This window comes from Mobula birostris, chromosome 1, assembly GCF_030028105.1.
Source record: "Mobula birostris isolate sMobBir1 chromosome 1, sMobBir1.hap1, whole genome shotgun sequence".
Classification (NCBI taxonomy): Eukaryota; Metazoa; Chordata; class Chondrichthyes; order Myliobatiformes; family Myliobatidae; genus Mobula; species Mobula birostris.
The window spans coordinates 220,500,336-220,520,135 of NC_092370.1; the positions used below are offsets into that span (position 1 = coordinate 220,500,336).

General features: G+C 41.8%; 1 protein-coding gene across 1 annotated transcript in view; it reads left to right on the forward strand.

Moving 5' to 3' along the window:
- rin3 (Ras and Rab interactor 3) overlaps window positions 1–19,800 on the forward strand; it is a 123,339-nt gene that overhangs the window by 78,000 nt on the left and 25,539 nt on the right. Inside the window, exons 5-7 of the mRNA XM_072271652.1 lie at window positions 4,394–4,485; window positions 6,141–7,562; window positions 10,182–10,490. Coding sequence (XP_072127753.1) covers window positions 4,394–4,485; window positions 6,141–7,562; window positions 10,182–10,490 — 1,823 coding nt within the window. The remainder of the gene's footprint in view (window positions 1–4,393; window positions 4,486–6,140; window positions 7,563–10,181; window positions 10,491–19,800) is intronic.

The following is a 19,800-nucleotide window of genomic DNA, read 5'->3' on the forward strand; positions in this document are numbered from 1 at the left end:
GCTGACTTTGTCCGATGATTTCATCGCTTTCCAAATGTGCTGTTATCACATCTTTGATAACTGACTGCAGCAGTTTCCCCACCACCGACGTTAGGCTAACCGGTCTATAATTCCCCGGTTTCTCTCTCCCTCCTTTTTTAAAAAGTGGGGTTACATTAGCCACCCTCCAATCCTCAGGAACTAGTCCAGAATCTAACGAGTTTTGAAAAATTATCACTAATGCATCCACTATTTCTTGGGCTACTTCCTTAAGCACTCTAGGATGCAGACCATCTGGCCCTGGGGATTTACCTGCCTTCAATCCCTTCAATTTACCTAACACCACTTCCCTACTAACAAGTATTTCACTCAGTTCCTCCATCTCACTGGACCCTCTGTCCCCTACTATTTCTGGAAGATTATTTATGTCCTCCTTAGTGAAGACAGAACCAAAGTAATTATTCAATTGGTCTGCATGTCCTTGCTCCCCATAATCAATTCATCTGTTTCTGTCTGTAGGGGACCTACATTTGTCTTTACCTGTCTTTTCCTTTTTACATATCTATAAAAGCTTTTACAGTCAGTTTTTATGTTCCCTGCCAGCTTTCTCTCATAATCCTTTTTCCCCTTCCTAATTAAGCCCTTTGTCCTCCTCTGCTGAACTCTGAATTTCTCCCAGTCCTCAGGTGAGCTACTTTCTCTGGCTAATTTGTATGCTTCTTCTTTGGAATTGATACAATCCCTAATTTCTCTTGTCAGCCACGGGTGCACTACCTTCCTTGATTTATTCTTTTGCCAAACTGGGATGAACAATTGTTGTAGTTCATCCATGCAACCTTTAAATGCTTGCCATTGCATATCCACCGTCAATCCTTTAAGTGTCATTTGCCAGTCTTTCTTAGCTAATTCACGTCTCATACCTTCAAAGTTACCCCTCTTTAAGTTCAGAACCTTTGTTTCTGAATTAACTATGTCACTCTCCATCTTAATGAAGAATTCCACCATATTATGGTCACTCTTACCCAAGGGGCCTCTCACGACAAGATTGCTAATTAGCCCTTCCTCATTGCTCAAAACCCAGTCCAGAATAGCCTGCTCTCTAGTTGGTTCCTCGACATGTTGGTTCAAAAAACCATCCCGCATACATTCCAAGAAATCCTCTTCCTCAGCACCTTTACCAATTTGGTTCACCCAATCTACATGTAGATTGAAGTCACCCATTATAACTGCTGTTCCTTTATTGCACACATTTCTAATTTCCTGTTTAATACCATCTCCGACCTCACTACTACTGTTAGGTGGCCTGTACACAACTCCCACCAGCGTCTTCTGCCCCTTAGTGTTACGCAGCTCTACCCATATCGATTCCACATCTTCCCGGCTTATGTCCTCTGGGACCTCTACTTTTCGTGATTTTTATTAATGACCTGGATGTGGGGGTAGAAGGGTGGGTTGGCAAGTTTGCAGATGACACAAAGGTTGGTGGAGTTGTGGATAGTGTAGAGGATTGTCGAAGGTTGCAGAGAGATATTGATAGGATGCGGAAGTGGGCTGAGAAGTGGCAGATGAAGTTCAACCCGGAGAAATGTGAGGTGGTACACTTTGGAAGGACAAACTCCAAGGCAGAGTACAAAGTAAATGGCAGGATACTTGGTAGTGTGGAGGAGCAGAGGGATCTGAGGTACATGTCCACAGATCCCTGAAAGTTGCCTCACAGGTGGATAGGGTAGTTAAGAAAGCTTATGGGGTGTTAGCTTTCATAAGTCAAGGGATAGAGTTTAAGAGTCGCGATGTAATGATGCAGCTCTGTAAAACTCTGGTTAGGTCACACTTGGAGTACTGTGTCCAGTTCTGGTTGCCTCACTATAGGAAGGATGTGGAAGCATTGGAAAGGGTACAGAGGAGATTTACCAGGATGCTGCCTGGTTTAGAGAGTATGCATTATGATCAGGGATTAAGGGAGATAGGGCTTTACTCTTTGGAGAGAAGGAGGATGAGAGGAGACATGATAGAGGTGTACAAGATATTAAGAGGAATAGATAGAGTGGATAGCCAGAGCCTCTTCCCCAGGGCACCACTGCTCAATACAAGAGGACATGGCTTTAAGGTAAGGGGTGGGAAGTTTAATGTGGATATTAGAGGAAAGCTTTTTACTCAGAGAGTGGTTGCTACGTGGAATGCACTGCCTGAGTCAGTGGTGGAGGCAGACACACTGGTGAAGTTTAAGAGACTACTAGACAGGTATATGGAGGAATTTAAGGTGGGGGGTTATATGGGAGGCAGGGTTTGAGGGTCGGCACAACATTGTGGGCCGAAGGGTCTGTTCTACGTTCTATGTCAGCATTTATTATTAATAACCACCAGTCCCTCACTGTCTTCTCCCAAATGCCCTTCAGAAAAAGCTGATGCGCTACTGCTTCTTAAATAAAGGTTGTCGTTGTGGTGAAGATATACCAATGGAGCAGGGAAGTACTGAAACACCGTGATTTTATACCAATTATTGTCTTGGCAATCCATCTGAAATTCAACAAGCTATCTGCCCAGAACTAACTATCATATATTTCCTGCCTCAAACTGTTTTAATTCTTTCAGCAACCAAAAGATTTATGAGCTCCATTACTGATACCAATATTTTTGGGTAGTTAACTAAATATCTGTTTCCAAGCTAACCAGGCTAGTAGTATGAACATTTTGCCATTGTCCTTTAGTAAATAATAAAATCTTGCACAATCTTGCACAGTTGATGACATGTCTTTTCTTTAGATAATGGGATGCATTAGAACAGGGGTCCCCAACCTTTTTTGCACCGCGGACCAGTTGAACATTGACAATATTCTTGCAGACTGGCCAACCTGGGGGGTGGGGGGGATGTTCAAGTAGGGTTAAACTCACCTCAACATGTCTTTTACAGTTAGGGTTGCCAACTTTCTCACTCCCAGATAAGGGACAAAAGTAGCAGTCAAATCCTGGGACACTTGTGTTTACCCCGAGAAAGACTACCATGGCCATGAAGCCTTGCGCGGGCACCTGTGTGCGCATGCGCGTACGTGCTGATTTTTTTTCACAAATCAGTTTTGGCTTAATCTTCCCGACTATACTCTTCCCGACTATACTGTACATACATTATTTCTACTTTATATAGGCTGTGTATTTATCATATCATTCCTGCTTTTACTATATGTTAGTGTTATTTTAGGTTTTATGTGTTATTTGGCATGATTTGGTAGGTTATTTTTTGGGTCTGGGAACGCTTTAAAATTTTTCCCATATAAATTAATGGTAATTGCTTCTTTGCTTTACACCATTTCGGCAAGAAAGGTTTCATAGCGGGGGTGGGGGCATGGACATGGTGGAGGATTACAAATACCTCATCAGTGTGGACATGGTGGAGGATTACAAATACCTAGGGATATGAATTGACAATAAACTGGACTGGTCAAAGAACACTGAGGCTGTCTACAAGAAGGGTCGGAGCCGTCTCTATTTCCTGAGGAGACTGAGGTCCTTTAATATCTGCCGGACGATGCTGAGGATGTTCTACGAGTCTGTGGTGGCCAGTGCGATCATGTTTGCTGTTGTGTGCTGGGGCAGCAGGCTGAGGGTAGCAGACACCAACAGAATCAACAAACTCATTCGTAAGGCCAGTGATGTTGTGGGGATGGAACTGGACTCTCTCACGGTGGTGTCTGAAAAGAGGATGCTGTCCAAGTTGCATGCCATCTTGGACAATGTCTCCCATCCACTACATAATGTACTGGTTGGGCACAGGAATACATTCAGCCAGAGACTCATTCCACCGAGATGCAGCACAGAGCGTCATAGGAAGACATTCCTGCCTGTGGCCATCAAACTTTACAACTCCTCCCTTGGAGAGTCAGACACCCTGAGCCAATAGGCTGGTCCTGGGCTTATTTCCTGCATAAATAATTTACATATTACTATTTAACTATTTATAGTTTTATTACGATTTAATTATTTATGGTGCAACTGTAACGAAAACCGGTTTCCCCCCGGATCAATAAAGTATGACTATGACTATGGGACAAACCAATTTAGCCCAATATATGGGATGCCCTGGCAAATACGGGACAGTTGGCAACCCTATGTTCAAGTTCAACAGTGCATGACAGGAAATGAGGAAAGGTGCAGCTGCCTGATATTGTTTCCTCGCGGCCCGGTAGCACATGCTTTGCAGCTGGGTACCGGTCCGCGGCCCAGTGGTTGGGGACAGCTGCATTAGAACACAGAAAATAGATCATTACAACACAGTACAGGTCCTCCGGCCCACAATTTTATGCCAGCCTTTGACCTATTCTAAGTGCAATCTATCTCTTCCCGCCCACATGCCATTCATTTTTCTATCATCCATATGCCTGTCTAAGAGTTTCCTAAACTTTGTTCTTTATGTTTACAGGGACATTCTGCCATCACCCCTGATTTTGCCACAAGTAATAGCAGAAGCAACAAGTTCCGAAGAACTGGAGGTTGCTTCACATCTGGGTATAGGTATGTAGCAAAGGGAAGTCTGATGCACTGTTAGCTTTTTGAATAAGTCAACAAGTCACTGAAAGCCAATATGGAGGGGCAAAATTGATTATTGAAATCAAGTGGTATGTTATCAGATACTATGAGTGCTTTGATTACAGGAGTAAGGAAACCTAATGCAATTATGTGGGACCCTGTGAGCCTGCACCTGAAGAATGGTGGACAGGTCTCTCCTTACCTAAGAAAGGATGTATTTGTCATTAAGAGAATGTAGCAAAAACTCACTGGACGGATTCCAGGGAATTAAGTTTGCCAAATAAATGAACAGAGGTTGAGTTGACGAGAGCTATCTTCCCTGGAGTTTAAAAAGATGCAATGGTCTACACAATTCTGAGAGGGTTCAACAGGCTGGATGCAAAAGGATAATTCAAGGGTCACAGTCAGAATTAAATTTGGCTCTTTGGAACAGAGGGGAAGAGAAATTACTGAACTCGGAACGTTGTCATTTTCTGCACTGGAGGGCTGTGGGGCTCGGTCATTCAAAACAGAAATGGGGGATATATGGGATCAATAAGTATTGGGACCTTATGGCAAAGCAGGCTCAAAGACCCAGGCAACCTGCCCCTGCTCCTATTTCCAATGTTCTTACACTTAATCTTGTAACATCATTATCTCAACCAAAATGTTTCATTTGAAAAAAAACTAAAAGCAGAGAACAATAAAAAAATCATACTCTAGTTCATTTCTAATTCTTTGTATTTGGAATTAGTTATGGGCCTTCTTTGACAGAATGCTTTCATTCTGTTGTTTCCAACCAAACAAGGGCTTTACTGCTTGTTCATTGCATTTACTGCAAATGAACCAGCTAAAGCCCAGGAAAATAGTGCCAATAGTGTAGCTCTTATTGGAATTTCTGAGGCTCTGTCACCAAAGTTCTGGTAGGCATGTTTTAAAGCCATGCAAATTTCCCCCAATGTACTTAAAAGCAGAAAATCATAAACACAAAAAAGAGTGCAGGTGCTGGAAATCCAACGCAATGCACACACAATGCTGGAGGAACTCAGCAGGTCAGGCAGCATCTATGGAAATGAATAAACAGTCAACATTTCTCAGCCTGAAATGTCAACTGTTTATTCATTTTCAAAGATGCTGCCTGACCTGCTGAGTTGCTGCAGTATTTTGTGTTTGTGTGTGTTGCTTTAAAAGCAGAAATAATATCTGTGTGATGAAAATGAGGATCCTGTGGGTTTTTTTTTGTATAACTGGTCCGATGCAAGAAGTTGAATTCTTACTTAATGTTACAGACTCACCATTTTGGTGGGCAAATTGAATTCATAGATTTATGTGCCCATTTCATGATGCACTCAATTTTTCCCCCATGGATGGTATGGAAAAATGAAAAATGAACAAAATGCTCATGCTGACACGTTGCACAAATCTCCAAATGTCAGTCCCATGCAATGAGATTAAACAGAGTTCTGAAATCTGAGTGTAATGAATATCAGTGAAATATTTAGGTTTTAATGGAAGTAAACAGTGAAAAATATAAAATAAATTCTTAAGCTATACTCATCGGAAGGTTAACATCTTTTATCAATATTTATCAGGCTATAAAGAACAATTTATGGCCATCTCTATTCATGAATCATCTCAATTCTCATTGTTCTCTGATTTAGATTTCTGGAACTCTTACATGAACAGAGGAGATCGAGGAGGAAGTTTGAAAGTTTCAAAAGATGTAAATGTTATTAATAGGCAAACTCAGAACTTTGCGACTGCTCCGCATCTGTCCTCTGGCAAGAGTGCTTGCTCATGTGAGATTGAATTGTCAGCAGGAAATGACAAGCTGTGGTTTGTTAATCCTGTATTTATAAAAGAATACTGCAGCACTGTCCATTCTTCTGAGCCACCACTACAGCGAAGTTCGAACCCTGCAAGTAACACAGATCTGAAAGTAAGGAGACCTCCACCTCTGCCACCCCGGCCAAAGCTCTCTGAGGTGATTGCTGTAACGTCTGACAATGACAGAAGGAGAAACCAGTTGCTGAAAGGTGAAGCGGCCAAGCAAAACACAGGAGTTCGTATCAGAAAGGACCAAGAAAGTTTAGCCGAGCCAATAAAGGAACTTGAGAGAAAGGAAGCTGAAATCAGGACCGTGAATATTGCAGAGCAAAACACTGACCACTTGCCTCCAGTCCCACCAAGGCGCCGGCCAGCAGAAAGGCAGCCTACAGACACTACATGTAACAAGAGCGAGGAGATGGCACAAAGCAATGGTAATACACAGAATGATGAGCTATCCGACCAAACTTGCATCAAGTCTACAGAGAACGAACAGAATTTGTTAAGTGAGAAAACCACAAATGTTGATACAAGCCTTACTAGCACCATTCCAGCCGGGCCTGACACAGAGCAAAGGAAACAGTCTTGTCAGCAGACACCCATTGCCCCTCCAAGGAGGAAGAAAATTGCCAGGAGAGAAACCGAACGAGAAGGCACGACCACAGGTCAGGAAAGCAAAACACCAACAATTTCTGAGTTAAACACAGCAAAGGGTCTGTCAGAAGATGCTTCTGACTCCTCAGCCCAAAGTTTAACCAGCGCTGATAGTCAATCGGGTCAGCCAAGTAACTTCACTGAGTTGAAAATGGCTGATGAATCCCTGTACTCTCCTGAATGTAATGCAGTCAGCCCCACTGATGAAATAGACTCTTATTCGAACAGCAGCACAGAGGAAGAACTAGATTCGTTGAATACTCCTTCTAAACTCAAGAAGCAATGCCAATCCATGATGCTAAACAAGGCACGAAACAGACTGTCCATAATGACATTAACCAATGTTTTGAATGCCTTCCGTTCCACAGACAGAAAGATTATGAAGAAAATAACGGAACTCGCTCAAGAGAAGGCCTCTTACTTTGGTCAGTTGATTCAGGATTATAGAGCCTACACTTTGGAGATGATGGGAAATCAGACATCCAGCACAGAAATGCTGCAGGAGATCCGACAGATGATGACACAGCTCAAAAGCTATTTATTGCAAAGTACAGAGCTGACCTTAATGACCGACTCGTCTAATCAATCTGAAGATAAACTGGGTAATGATGAATCTTCACTATTTATACGTATAGGTAGAAATTTAGTATGTCCCTGTATGAATTCAAGGAGAATTTAGAATACCATGAAGTTAAGTTGGGCAGCACTGTAATGTAATGGTTAGTATAACACTATTACGGTGCCAATGACCTGTGTTCAATTCCTGCCACTGTCTGTAAGGAGTTTGTACTTTCTCCCCATCACCGCCTGGGTTTCCTCCTGGTGTTCTGGTTTCCTCCCACAGTCCAAAGACATGGGGGTTAGTAGTTTATTTGGTCACATGGGTGTAACTGGGCCGGAAGGGCCTGTTACCATGTTGTATCTCTGAAAATTAATAAAATAAAGTAGTTGGGTGGCTGCTTGCAAAAAAAAAAAAGAATGATCTAGAGATGCAATTTTGACATCCACTTGCTGATAAATTTAAATTCAACAATTAAATAAATCCGGAAACACATGTCAGTGCTGGTAATAGCAACTATAAAATTAGACAGAGTCAAGGTCGAGGCAGATTGAATAAGCACAACTATATATATATACGCACAAGTACAATGATAAACCTGTGTGTAGCAGCGTCACGGGTGCTTAAGAGAACAGTGTAAAACCTGCCTGGCTCACTAATGTCCTTCAAAGAAGGAAAACTGTAACCCTGTCCAGGCTGGCCTAAGTGTTACTGCGGACCCACCAATATGGATGAGTCTTAAATGGAGTTCGAAACACCCGAGTAAACCACTGGCTCTTAGATCTTGCCAGCAATGCCCACATCCTGCAAGCACATAACAATTTTAAAAAGAACATTAACAAATACTGTGAATTACAAAAGATTAAATCTGTAAAATATGGCTGCTTTCTACATGGTATTTCATTTTGAGTTATACTAGATGAAATTCTTGCATGGTTACAGGTCTCTGCCTTCCACGGAACTAATATACAGTAGGTTGAAATATAACAAATGAGGAAGTGATCTTTTGGAAATACTTCATCAAATTAAGAAAAGATTTGTTGTCATTTCTCAATTGACGTTTGAATAAGAAGTCTTCTACAGACTGAATGCTGTGTATTAAATCTCTAAGTGAAGCAAGAAGACGTACCTCAGTAAAGATACCCAATAACCTAGCCCTGGGTCCTTTACTCTAGACATATATATCATGGGGCTCTCTGAGTTCACCTGGTGGGCTGAAACTGAGACTTAATTGGTTTATTAACAATGTTGTGATGTTTTTCACATCATTTAACAAAGAAGGTGGAGTATGTTGGAGGTCTGAGGAGGTGTGACAAGCAAAAACTTCAAGTCAACCCCAAGCCATGGCTTGCCTTTATTTGGACTGTAACCTGCAGAGACTGCACACTATTTGCGTGCTGCTTCTAGTGGCAACCAAACTTGCCGAAAGTCAGCCGTACAGTTGTGCTTGGTGTCTCACAATTTATCATAACCAACCCTATCAGCGGGTAGCAATAAGAAGGGAAATGGCAATCACTGGAAATTTCCTTTAGGGAATTACAAGAAGTAGCCCAGGAGATAATGTTGGCTCTGAACGACATTTGAAGATGCTTATCTCTTGTATCAGCTGAACTCATTGCAGCCAGAATCAGATGCAAACTTCAAATGGTATCTTCAGCAAGTCAGGTTTTACAGGGCTACATCATTTCAGTGGGTTCACTATCCTCTTGGTTAAAGAAAGCTAAAATCCAAAGTATTATTGTGAAGACAATCTCTGGTCTCACTATTAGATACTATTGAAATAGTTGTTTTATACAAACACAACTTAGCCTTCCATATCCTTATACATCTCAATCTTCACATTTCTATTTCTAAATATAGCTCTTTGAGTCAATCTGGATGAATAAAACTAGACTTCTGAACTTCCTCCTTATTCTCCCTAAAACATTTAACAAGTGAGGACTGTATTCTAACCAAGTGTAGCCGTGCATTAGACAAAATAAGATGCACAATTTTGATTGAACTATCCTGTAAGCACACAAATATAAACTATTGCTTAGTGAAAGATAATCTGCAAACAGAATTTATGTCTAGCCTTCAAACACTGACTTGAAAAGCAAAATAAATATGGACTAGAGGTCTCATTGCAAGGTCAGTCATAGAAAACAGTAGCGTAGTGGTTAGCACAATGGTTTACAGTACAGGCAACCCAGATTCAATCCCCATCACTGCCTATAAAGAGTTTGTAAATTCTCCCCGTGACTGCGTGGGTTTCCCCTGGGTTCTCCGGTTTCCTCCCACAGTCCAAAGGCATACAGGTTCATAGATTGATCGGTCATTGTAAATTGTCCCATGAATGGCTCAGATTAAATCGGACGATTACTGGCGGCATGGCTCAAAGGGCAGGAAGGGCTTATTCCACACTGTATCTCAATAAGTGAATAAAATTATGCCTAAAAATCACATAGCTCATTCCCACTTGAAACAGTTTAAAACCCAAACTAAATACTGGAAAGCTGTCAATATATGGCTACAGAACCCTCCTGTACTGGCTGGGCGGGGGGCGTGGAATCTGTTGTAGAAATTACCATGTTGGAGAAATATGTTAATGTTTTGACAATATTAAACCTTTCATCAATACCCAATGCGCATTTGTTAATGGATGAAAACTTGTCCATTTCAGAGGCCGTCGTGGAAGCAGCTTTATGCAAATGTGTTCTGAAACCCTTAAAGGACAACATCAACAATCAGTTGAAGGAAATTCATTCCAAAAATGGCAATCTGAAACTTTTGAAAGAAAACCAACAGATTGTGCAAAATACAACCACCACTGAGTTGGGTGTGACGACTAGTGTACCAGAAGTAAGTGTCCTGGAAAAGATCCACCAGAAGCTCAGCAATATGCACCAGACCTACTCACCAGACAAGAAGGTCACTTACCTGCTTAAGTCCTGCAAGATGATTTATGATTCAATGTCAGTTGGACATCATGGTAATTACGTTCAATATTCTTCACTTCTTTAAAATTTGTTTTACACTTTTTAACTAGATTGCTTAAATCGTTGGACAGAAATTCCAGAGGTTAATTTCAATATTACAGCCTGATGTGGGAGGGAGGAACAGAAGTCATTGGATTTTATCCCATTGACAACCAAAGTGGCGCAGCCAGTAAATTTGCTGCCATACAGTTCCAATGACTTGGGTTCAATCCTGATCCCCATTGATTCATAGAGTCACAGTCATAGAGGAGTACAGCCAAAAAAAAACAGGCCCTTCGGCCCATCTGGTCTGTGCCTACTCCCATCCTTCTTGTGCGCAATTTGCATGGTCTCCCTGTGAAAGCATGGGTGTCCTCCCGGTGCTCTGGTCTCCCTCCACATCCCAAAGATGAGCAGTGTGGTAGGCCAGTATCAGAATCTGGGGTGTTGAAGAGAATGTGTGGAACTTGAAATGCAGGATTAGCGGCATGGTAGCGTGGTGGTTAGCGCAATGAGCTATTTAAGGGGAACGTGACCTGGAACCTCTTCACTCTGAGGGTGGTGAGGGTGCGGGACGACTTGCCAGTGGAAGTGGTGGATTCAGGTTCAGATTCGTCCTTTAAGAGAAATTTAGGTAGGTAGATGTATGGGAGGGGAGCGGAGAGCTATGGTCCAGGTACAGGTCAATGGAACTAGACAGATTGATAGTTTGGCATGGACTAGAGGGGCCAAAGTTTTGGCTCAGCTATTCTTCATCAAACTTGGGAAAGAGAGATTTTAAAAGTGATTTTAAGTTTCAGAGAAGGTGGCTGGACGAATGGAAAGGACAAGAGGAATATCTGCAATAGGGCAATGCCAGGCTGAGTGATTTTAGATGATGATGATGATGCATTTTTGTTGGCATTATCTGTCACGACAGAGCTATGGGTCGTGACCAGCAGGTTACACTGTACTAATGTAGAATGAAGACAGCTTATATCACAGTGGTGGCTTGCAGCAAATAAGGCCAACTTGGATCGAGACAGTAAAAGAGAGTCACCCAAAGTTAGGAGAATTTGTTACACTCTCAGAGCCTGCAAAGTGCTCAGATGTAAGATGAGCTCACAAACACAAGAAAATATGCAGATGCTAAAAATCCAAAGCAACACACCCAAAATGCTGGAAGAACTCAGCAGGTCAGGCAGCATTTATGGAAATAAATAGATAGTCAATGCTCCGGGCCGTGAGCTGCTGCTGTTTGAACTTACGTTGGACCTTGTAAAACAAAACAGGAGATAACAAACAGATAAGTAGAATGGAACACGAGGCCCAGGGTCATGGCCTCTGGCTGAATACAGGTCATTACAAAGCAGTCATCAACTCTGTATGCAGTTTCTCCAATGTAGAAAAGACCACATTGTAAACACCAAGGAACTGCAGGTGAATTGCTGCCACTTGTGCACAGATGCTGGGCTGCTGACCTGCTGAGCGTTTCCAGCATTTTCTGTTCTAACTTCAGATATCCAGCATCTGCAGCTTTGTTTTTTGAATTCTGAGATCTCAATCACATATGGTAGCGCTGTGCAAAGCACGTCACATAAAACACACCAAAACCATGGACTCCCCTTGTTTAAAACCAAAGCCTCGCTTCTAGAATACAGACCACAAACAATTAAAGTCCCACCGCTTAGCCCTGAAGGATCCCGCCTGTTAGTTTGTCAGTTCGAAAATGACCGGTCGTACTGACTCCATTGACAATCTCAGATTTCAGGCTGTTGTCACATGGTTAGAATCAGATATCTTCTAATTGCTTTCCATCTTATGAGGCAGTGGTAAAAAAAATAAACCTGGTATTTCACTCCACTGATATAAAGCATTGAAGAAAATCCTTCTTCCAGTTACATTAATTAATTTTATTTCCTCGCTACATTTGTTTCTGGTTTCTATGTTTGGCGTTCATTTTGTGGCTTATACTGTGAAACCAGACTCTGAATATTTGTTTAACATCTCTCTGTTCAATATTCTCCATTGTTTATTATACTGTCTGTCCTTCTAAGGGGCTGAGGTTTAACTTTGCTACTTTCAACCATCTTGAATGTCTTCAGAAAATCTTTTGATCTGGTTTTATATTTCTTGTCAGTTTATGGTCACACTCTACAACTGCCTTTTGATTAATTCTTTTCTGGTTTCCAAAATTCTCCAAAACCTCAGATCCCATTATCTTTTACAACTTTATCTGCCTATGCTTTCAGTCTGTTGTTGTTTTTGACTTCCGTAGCTGGCCACAGCTGGATCACATAGCCTATGAATTTTTCATTTCTCAGTGGATTGTATATGAAATGTTTATGGAGGGCAAAGTAGGAGCCCGATTCCTGGCCAGTACGAACAGAGTAAGGTGTTGTCTGATTCAGCGCTAACCCCAAAATGGAGGTTATAATTAACGCCGCAGGCTAGGTGCAAATCAAAAGAAAAACTGCAGATGCTAGAAATCTCAGATAAAACCAAAAACTGCTGGAACAATTCATAAGATCAGGAAGGAAGAAGAAAACTACCTGGACCATTTTGTTTTCCCTCTTCCCCAGTTCTGATGAAACCTCTCAGTCTGAAACAGTAACTGTTTCTCTTTCCACCAATGATACCTCATCATTTCAGTTTTACGAGCATTTTTTGTTTTTATTGCAAACCAGGGTTTATAATGGCCCAACAACAAGGTTATTTCCATCTGAGGATATATACTCAGTAGGCGTTTTATTAAGTACGTCCTGTACCTAATTAAGGGATCACTGACTGTATGTTCGAAGTCTTCTCCTGCTGTAGCCCATCCACTTCAAGGTTCGGTGTGCTGTGCATTCAGAGATGCTCTTTTGCATACCATTGTTGTGCTGCGTGGTTATTTGAGTTACAGTCGATTTCCTGTCAACTTGAACCAGTCTCTTTTGACCATTCTCCTTTGAGATCTCTCATTAATAAGGTGTTTTCGCCCACAGAACTGCTGCCCACTGAATGTTTTTATTTCTTATTTTGCACCATTCCCTGTAAACTCTGTTGTGCCTGAAAATCCCGGGAGATCAGCACTTTCTGAGATACTCAAACCACACCATCTGGCACCAACAATCATATCATGGTCAAAGTCACTTAGATCACATTTCTTCCCCACTCTGATGTTTGGTCTGAATAGCAAGTGAATCTCTTATGCATTGAGTTCCTTCCATGTGATTGGCTGATTAGATTAAATTATTAGATTATGAGGGCACACAGTCCTCTTTTATTATCATTTAGTAATGCATGCATTAAAAAATGATACAATATTCCTTCGGTATGATATCACAAAACACAGGACAGAACAAGACTGAAAAACTAACAAAACCACATAATTATAACGTATAGTTACAACAGTGCAACAATACCATAACTTGATGAAGAACAATCCATGGCACAATAAAAAAGTTCAAAGTTTTTCAGAAGTCCCATACCTCACGCAGACGGGACAAGGAAGAAAACTCTCCCTGCCATGCCCGCCCACAGTCCGACTCTGAGTCGTCCAAAACCTTCGAGCTCTGATCAGCCCTCCGACACCGAGTACCGAGCATCATCTCTATCCAAGCGCTTCGACCTCAGCCTTGGTCGCCAGCAGCAGGCAAAGCCGGGGATTTTGGGGCCTACCCTCCAGAAGATTCTCGATCGCAAAGTAACAACAGCAGCGAACCAGGCATTTCAGAAATTTCTCCAGATGTTCCTCTGTGCTTTCACGTCTGTCTCCATCAGATCAGAATTGTCAACGGCCCCTATTTAACAGATACAGTATCATTTCACCGGGGAGCTGCGCGCGCTGCCATCTTCTCCTCCCGCCTAGTATTAGATATTTATATAATGAACAGGTGTACAGGTGTAGCTAATAAAGTGGCTGCTGGCTGTAATATCATCACTTGTTAGTCCTGCTAAACGCTCAGCATAGTGGCAATAATAGAGAAGACTCCGCTTATGAAATTCTCTTCTATTAACTGCTGCTAATGTTTAGTACTTTCAATGATGTTAGCCAGAAATAAATTCCTAAACAACAGATGCTCTGCCCTTTGGTACTTCAGCTGATATCATTGGCAAATCACTGAGCTGAGACACTTTAGCATGTAGGTGTGTATAGAGTGAGTGCATATTCTAGACACAGAGGCAACAAGGGAGTTGGGGAAAGGGCAGAAATAGGGCACCGAGACAGAAAATCAACTATAATTATACTGAGGGTATAAGCTTAAAGGGCCGGATGTTCCTTCCCTGCTCTGGTGTTTCTATATGTGTGTTTGTGAGCAGGGCTCTTTATGGTGTCCATGTGTGTCTACACTGATGCAGCAAAGTTAAAATCAAAGTGGAGTTTATTGCCACATGCACAAGTATATATATATATATGCACAGATGCAGTGAGAAACTTACTCGAAGCACCATCATAACCACATAGCAAGTAAGCTTCTCACGGCGCCTGTGCATGCATGTACTTGGACACATTTCAACTCAGAGGCTGATTTCAAATCATCTTCGAACTCCTTGACATTGAACTTGAACATGTGTGCAACAGCCACGTTATACTAAAAAAATCATGCGCCTCTTCTCTTCTCTGTATGAGTCCTTGATTTCAATGATTTTTTGGATGGCCAAAAAAATGTGATACCTGACCATAGATTTATTAATTCTGAGCAAACATACATATTGTAGTAAGTTTTGTTTTAAATGAGAATTCCTGTTAACCGGTCTGCGCTACAAGCAAGAGTTTTGGATGGAGGTTCAACCCAGAATAAAATTCCCCGCAAAACATTAAATTAAGCTGGTTAATTTATGAGATCGGCAGTTCAGTTATCAACTGTCACCATACAGGGCACAAGCCAATGATTAATTGACTCTTTCCCTACATATACCTGTACTTGGGAATAAACTTCAAACTTCAGCATCAAAGCTCACATGAAAATCTCTGGGATAATGTTGACTAGATCAAGTGGGCTGGCCTGGAAAACGTTACCGACCCCCAGATCAGACCCTTGAATACATTGTGTTTCTACAGAAAGGAATTCCATTCACTCCAGCCATCTCCGCAGCCACCACCTTTTGTTTTCAACACAAATCTAACACCAACTGGTTACTAGGAAAGTTGACGAGGGTAAAGCAGTGGATGTTGTCTATATGGACTTCAGTAAGGCCTTTGACAAGGTTCCACACGGAAAGTTAGTTAGAAAGGTTCAATCATTAGGTATTAATATTGAAGTAGTAAAATGGAGTTAGCAGTGGCTGGATGGGAGATGCCAGAAAGTAGTGGTGGATAACTGTTTGTCAGATTGGAGGCCAGTGACTAGTGATGTGCCTCAGGGATCTGTGCTGGGTCCAATGTTGTTTGTCATATACATTAATGATCTGGATGATGGGGTGGTAAATTGGATGAGTAAGTATGCAGATGATACTAAGATAGGTGGAGTTGTGGATGATGAAGTAGGTTTTTAAAATTGCAGAGAGATTTAGGCCAGTTAGAAGAGTGAGCTGAAAGATGGCAGATGGAGTTTAATGTTGATAAATGTGAGGTGCTCCATTTTGGTAGGACTAATCAAAATAGGACATACATGGTAAATGGTAGGACATTGAAGAATGCTGTAGAACAGAGGGATCTAGGAATAATGGTGCATAGTTCCCTGAAGGTGGAATCTCATGTGGATAGGGTGGTGAAGAAAGCTTTTGGTATGCTGGCCTTTATAAATCAGGGCATTGAGTATAGGAGTTGGGATGTAATGCTGAAATTGTACAAGGCATTGGTGAGGCCAAATTTGGAGTATTGTGTACAGTTTTGGTCACCGAATTATAGGAAAAATGTCAATAAAATTGAGAGAGTACAGAGGAGATTTACTATAAAGTTACCTGGGTTTCATCTCCTAAGTTACAGAGAAAGGTTGAACAAGTTGGGTCTTTATTCTTTGGAGCGTAGAAGGTTGAGAGGGGACTTGATAGAGGTGTTTAAAATTATGAGGGGGATAGACAGAGTTGACGTGGATAGGCTTTTTCCATTGAGAGTGGGTGAGATTCAAACAAGAGGACATGAGTTGAGAGTTAAAGGGCAAAAGTTTAGGGGTAACACGAGGGGGAACTTCTTTACTCAGAGAGTGGTAGCTGTGTGGAACGAACTTCCAGCAGAAGTGGTTGAGGCAGGTTCGATGATGTCGTTTAAAGTTAAATTGGACAGCTATATGGACAGGAAAGGAATGGAGGGTTATGGGCTGAGTGCGGGTCGGTGGGACTAGGTGAGAGTAAGAGTTTGGCACGGACTAGAAGGGCCGAGATGGCCTGTTTCCATGCTGTAATTGTTATATGGTTATATAACAGTAAGTAAATTTATTATCAAATTACATATCAGTGGTCCACCGTTGGTGGGGTCAACCATGGATATTGCATGCTAGCTGTTGATGTTATCAGTCGATGCTCAAGGCAGGGCAGTACAATATGGAGAGAAAGCTGTCGCCTATGCAACAGGCTCCTCCTCTCCACGTAGCTGATGGATCCAAAGGAAGATCGGAGACCGATACAGTTTGGTACCAGCGGCACAGCAGGAGTTGCCAGTCAATATTGAATTCAATATAGGACCATCTTTGGAACTCCAGCTCCGGATTTGTTCTTTGGGGTTTACAGCTGACAAGCCCCGTCTGCCTGAAGCAACTGGTTTTAAGGCACCCGGAACCCACCTTTGTCCCTTCTTCTGTCAGTAGAAATGGTTCCACCAAGCTTAGTAGCTTGAGATGCATGCCATTGAGACCATTTAGTAGATGGTGGGACCTTATCCCCACTATACCCCCACCCCGTCTGTAACAACCTTAAGGAACCATATATGTCACCATCTACTACCTTGAGATTTGTTTTCTTGCAGGCATTTACAAAAATTATAAAGAAATACAACTGAATCTATGAAAAACCACAATAACAATGGCTGACAACCAATGTGTGAAAGAAGGCAAACCGTGCAAATAGTACTGAGAACATGAGTTGTAAAAGAGTCTGTAGGGTGCAGAAAGTGTTCAGAGCTTTGGAGAGTGAAGTTATCCACGCCCTGGTTCAGGATGGTTCTTGGGTAATCTTCGTTCCTGAACCTGGTGGACCTAAGGCTTCAGTACCTCCTGCCCAATGATAGCAGTGAGAAGAGAGCATGGCCTGAGAGGTGGGGGTCCTTGATGATGAAGAGTAGTATCCATCCCACAACTACTAAAAGCAATAAAAACAAAACTAAAAGGAAATACTGATAAATTAAGTCAGAATGTTAAATGCAATTTCGAAAACATTAATGATTAAAAATAATTTAACTAATAGGAATAAACAAGAGTCGCATTTTGCTTTTCAACTGAGTGGTGCACTGATCAGAGCTTTGATCTGTACTGAATTACATAATTGGATGTGCTTATAGTAGTTCTGATGTAGCCCAGGAAATCAATCTTACTTAATCGTCTGCGACAAGGCAATAGACTACCATCGTTTTTGCAAGAACCACAACAACCCATGCAGAACTAGCCTTGCAGAAGTATTGATCCATATAAAATACCATCACTTTTTCTTTTACAGCATTTTGCCATTGTATGAAAATGCCAGTGAAAGAAGCATTGAATCTTTTTATAAAATGTAGTCAACTGGCGGAGGAGGTCCTGTTAGCTTGAAAAGCAGACATTAGGAAGACTAAATCCATCTTTTCCTTTGAAACTCCACTGCAAAGGGGTAGTTTTCACTGATGTGGGATTCCTTTTTTATCTGCAGCTGAGCTTGTGTTGTGGTGGCTCAGTATTTCTGATTACACAATAAATCAGGGAGCCATCGAGTGAAAAATTGTGGTTTATGAACATATACGGGATGTTGCTCAGGATTATTGTTCAGGATTCACTGCCAGCCTGTTCATTAATCATCGCAATGAACAAAGTTTGGTTTACAGTGTATTTTTTCTTCCTAAGGCTGTCTTCCCTTTACTTCTCCTTTTCTGTTATTGCTAGACCTTCTTGGGCTATAGTTCCCTTCAGGTCCTAATAGAACGAAAGCTAACTGGAAGATAATGGGGTAAGTACCTCAGGACACCTCATTGAAAATGCCAACCTCCAATGAAGAATAGATGCTAAGACAGGCAAGGAAAGATTCAAATGGCTTGGTAGAGAAATGGGTTTTTGGGAAGTTGAAAAAGGAAAAGAGAAGGGTGGAAAAATCTGGGGAGGGAACCCCACATAGCAAGAACTCAGAATCAAAACATCACCAGCATATTGTAAGTTGTGAAATTTGTTTTTTTTTACAGCAGCAGTACATTGCAAAACATAATAAAAAACTGTATTATATATAGTCATAGTAGTCATACTTTCATAGTCATACTTTATTGATCCCGGGGGAAATTGGTTTTTGTTACAGTTGCACCATAAATAAAAAAATAGTCATAGAACCATAAATAGTTAAATAGTAATATCTAAATTATGCCAGTAAATTATAAAATAAGTCCAGGATCAGCCTATTGGCTCAGGGTGTCTGACCCTCCAAGGGAGGAGTTGTAAAGTTTGATGGCCGCAGGCAGGAATGACTTCCTATGACGCTCTGTGTTGCATCTCGGTGGAATGAGTCTCTGGCTGAATGTACTCCTGTGCCCACCCAGTACATTATGTAGTGGAAGGGAGACATTGACCAAGATGGCATGCAACTTAGACAGCATCCTCTTTTCAGACACCACCGTCAGAGAGTCCATTTCCATCCCCACAACATCACTGGCCTTACGAACGAGTTTGCGGAGCAACGGTAACAGGCTGCATGCACGACCGGCGCATGCGCACAATAATAGTTATATTAAACAAGTAGTGCAAAAAAGTAGTGAGGCAGTGTTCATGGGTTCAATGTCCATTCAGAAATTGGATGGCAGAGGGGAAGAAGCTGTTCCTGAATCGTTGAATGTGTGCCTTCAGGCTCCTGTACCTTCTTCATGAGGGTAGCAATGAGAAGAGAGCTTGTCCTGGGTGATGGGGGTCCTTAATGATGGATGCCAACTTTTTGAGGCATCGCTCCTTGAAGATATCCTCAATGCTGGGGAGGCTGGTGCCCATGATGGAGCTGACTGAGTTTACAACTTTCTGCAGCTTCTTTCAATCCTGTGCAGTAGCCACCCACTCCCCATGCCAGACAGTGATGCAGCCAGTGATGTCCATGGTACATCTATAGGAATTTGCAAATGTCTGTGGTGAAATACCAAATCTCCTCAAACGCCTAATGAAAAATAGCCGCTGTCGTGCCTTCATTGTAACTGCATTGATATGCTGAGCCCAAGCTCTTGTGACATCTCAGGCATATGAGTGGTACTTTCGCCTTTAGTCT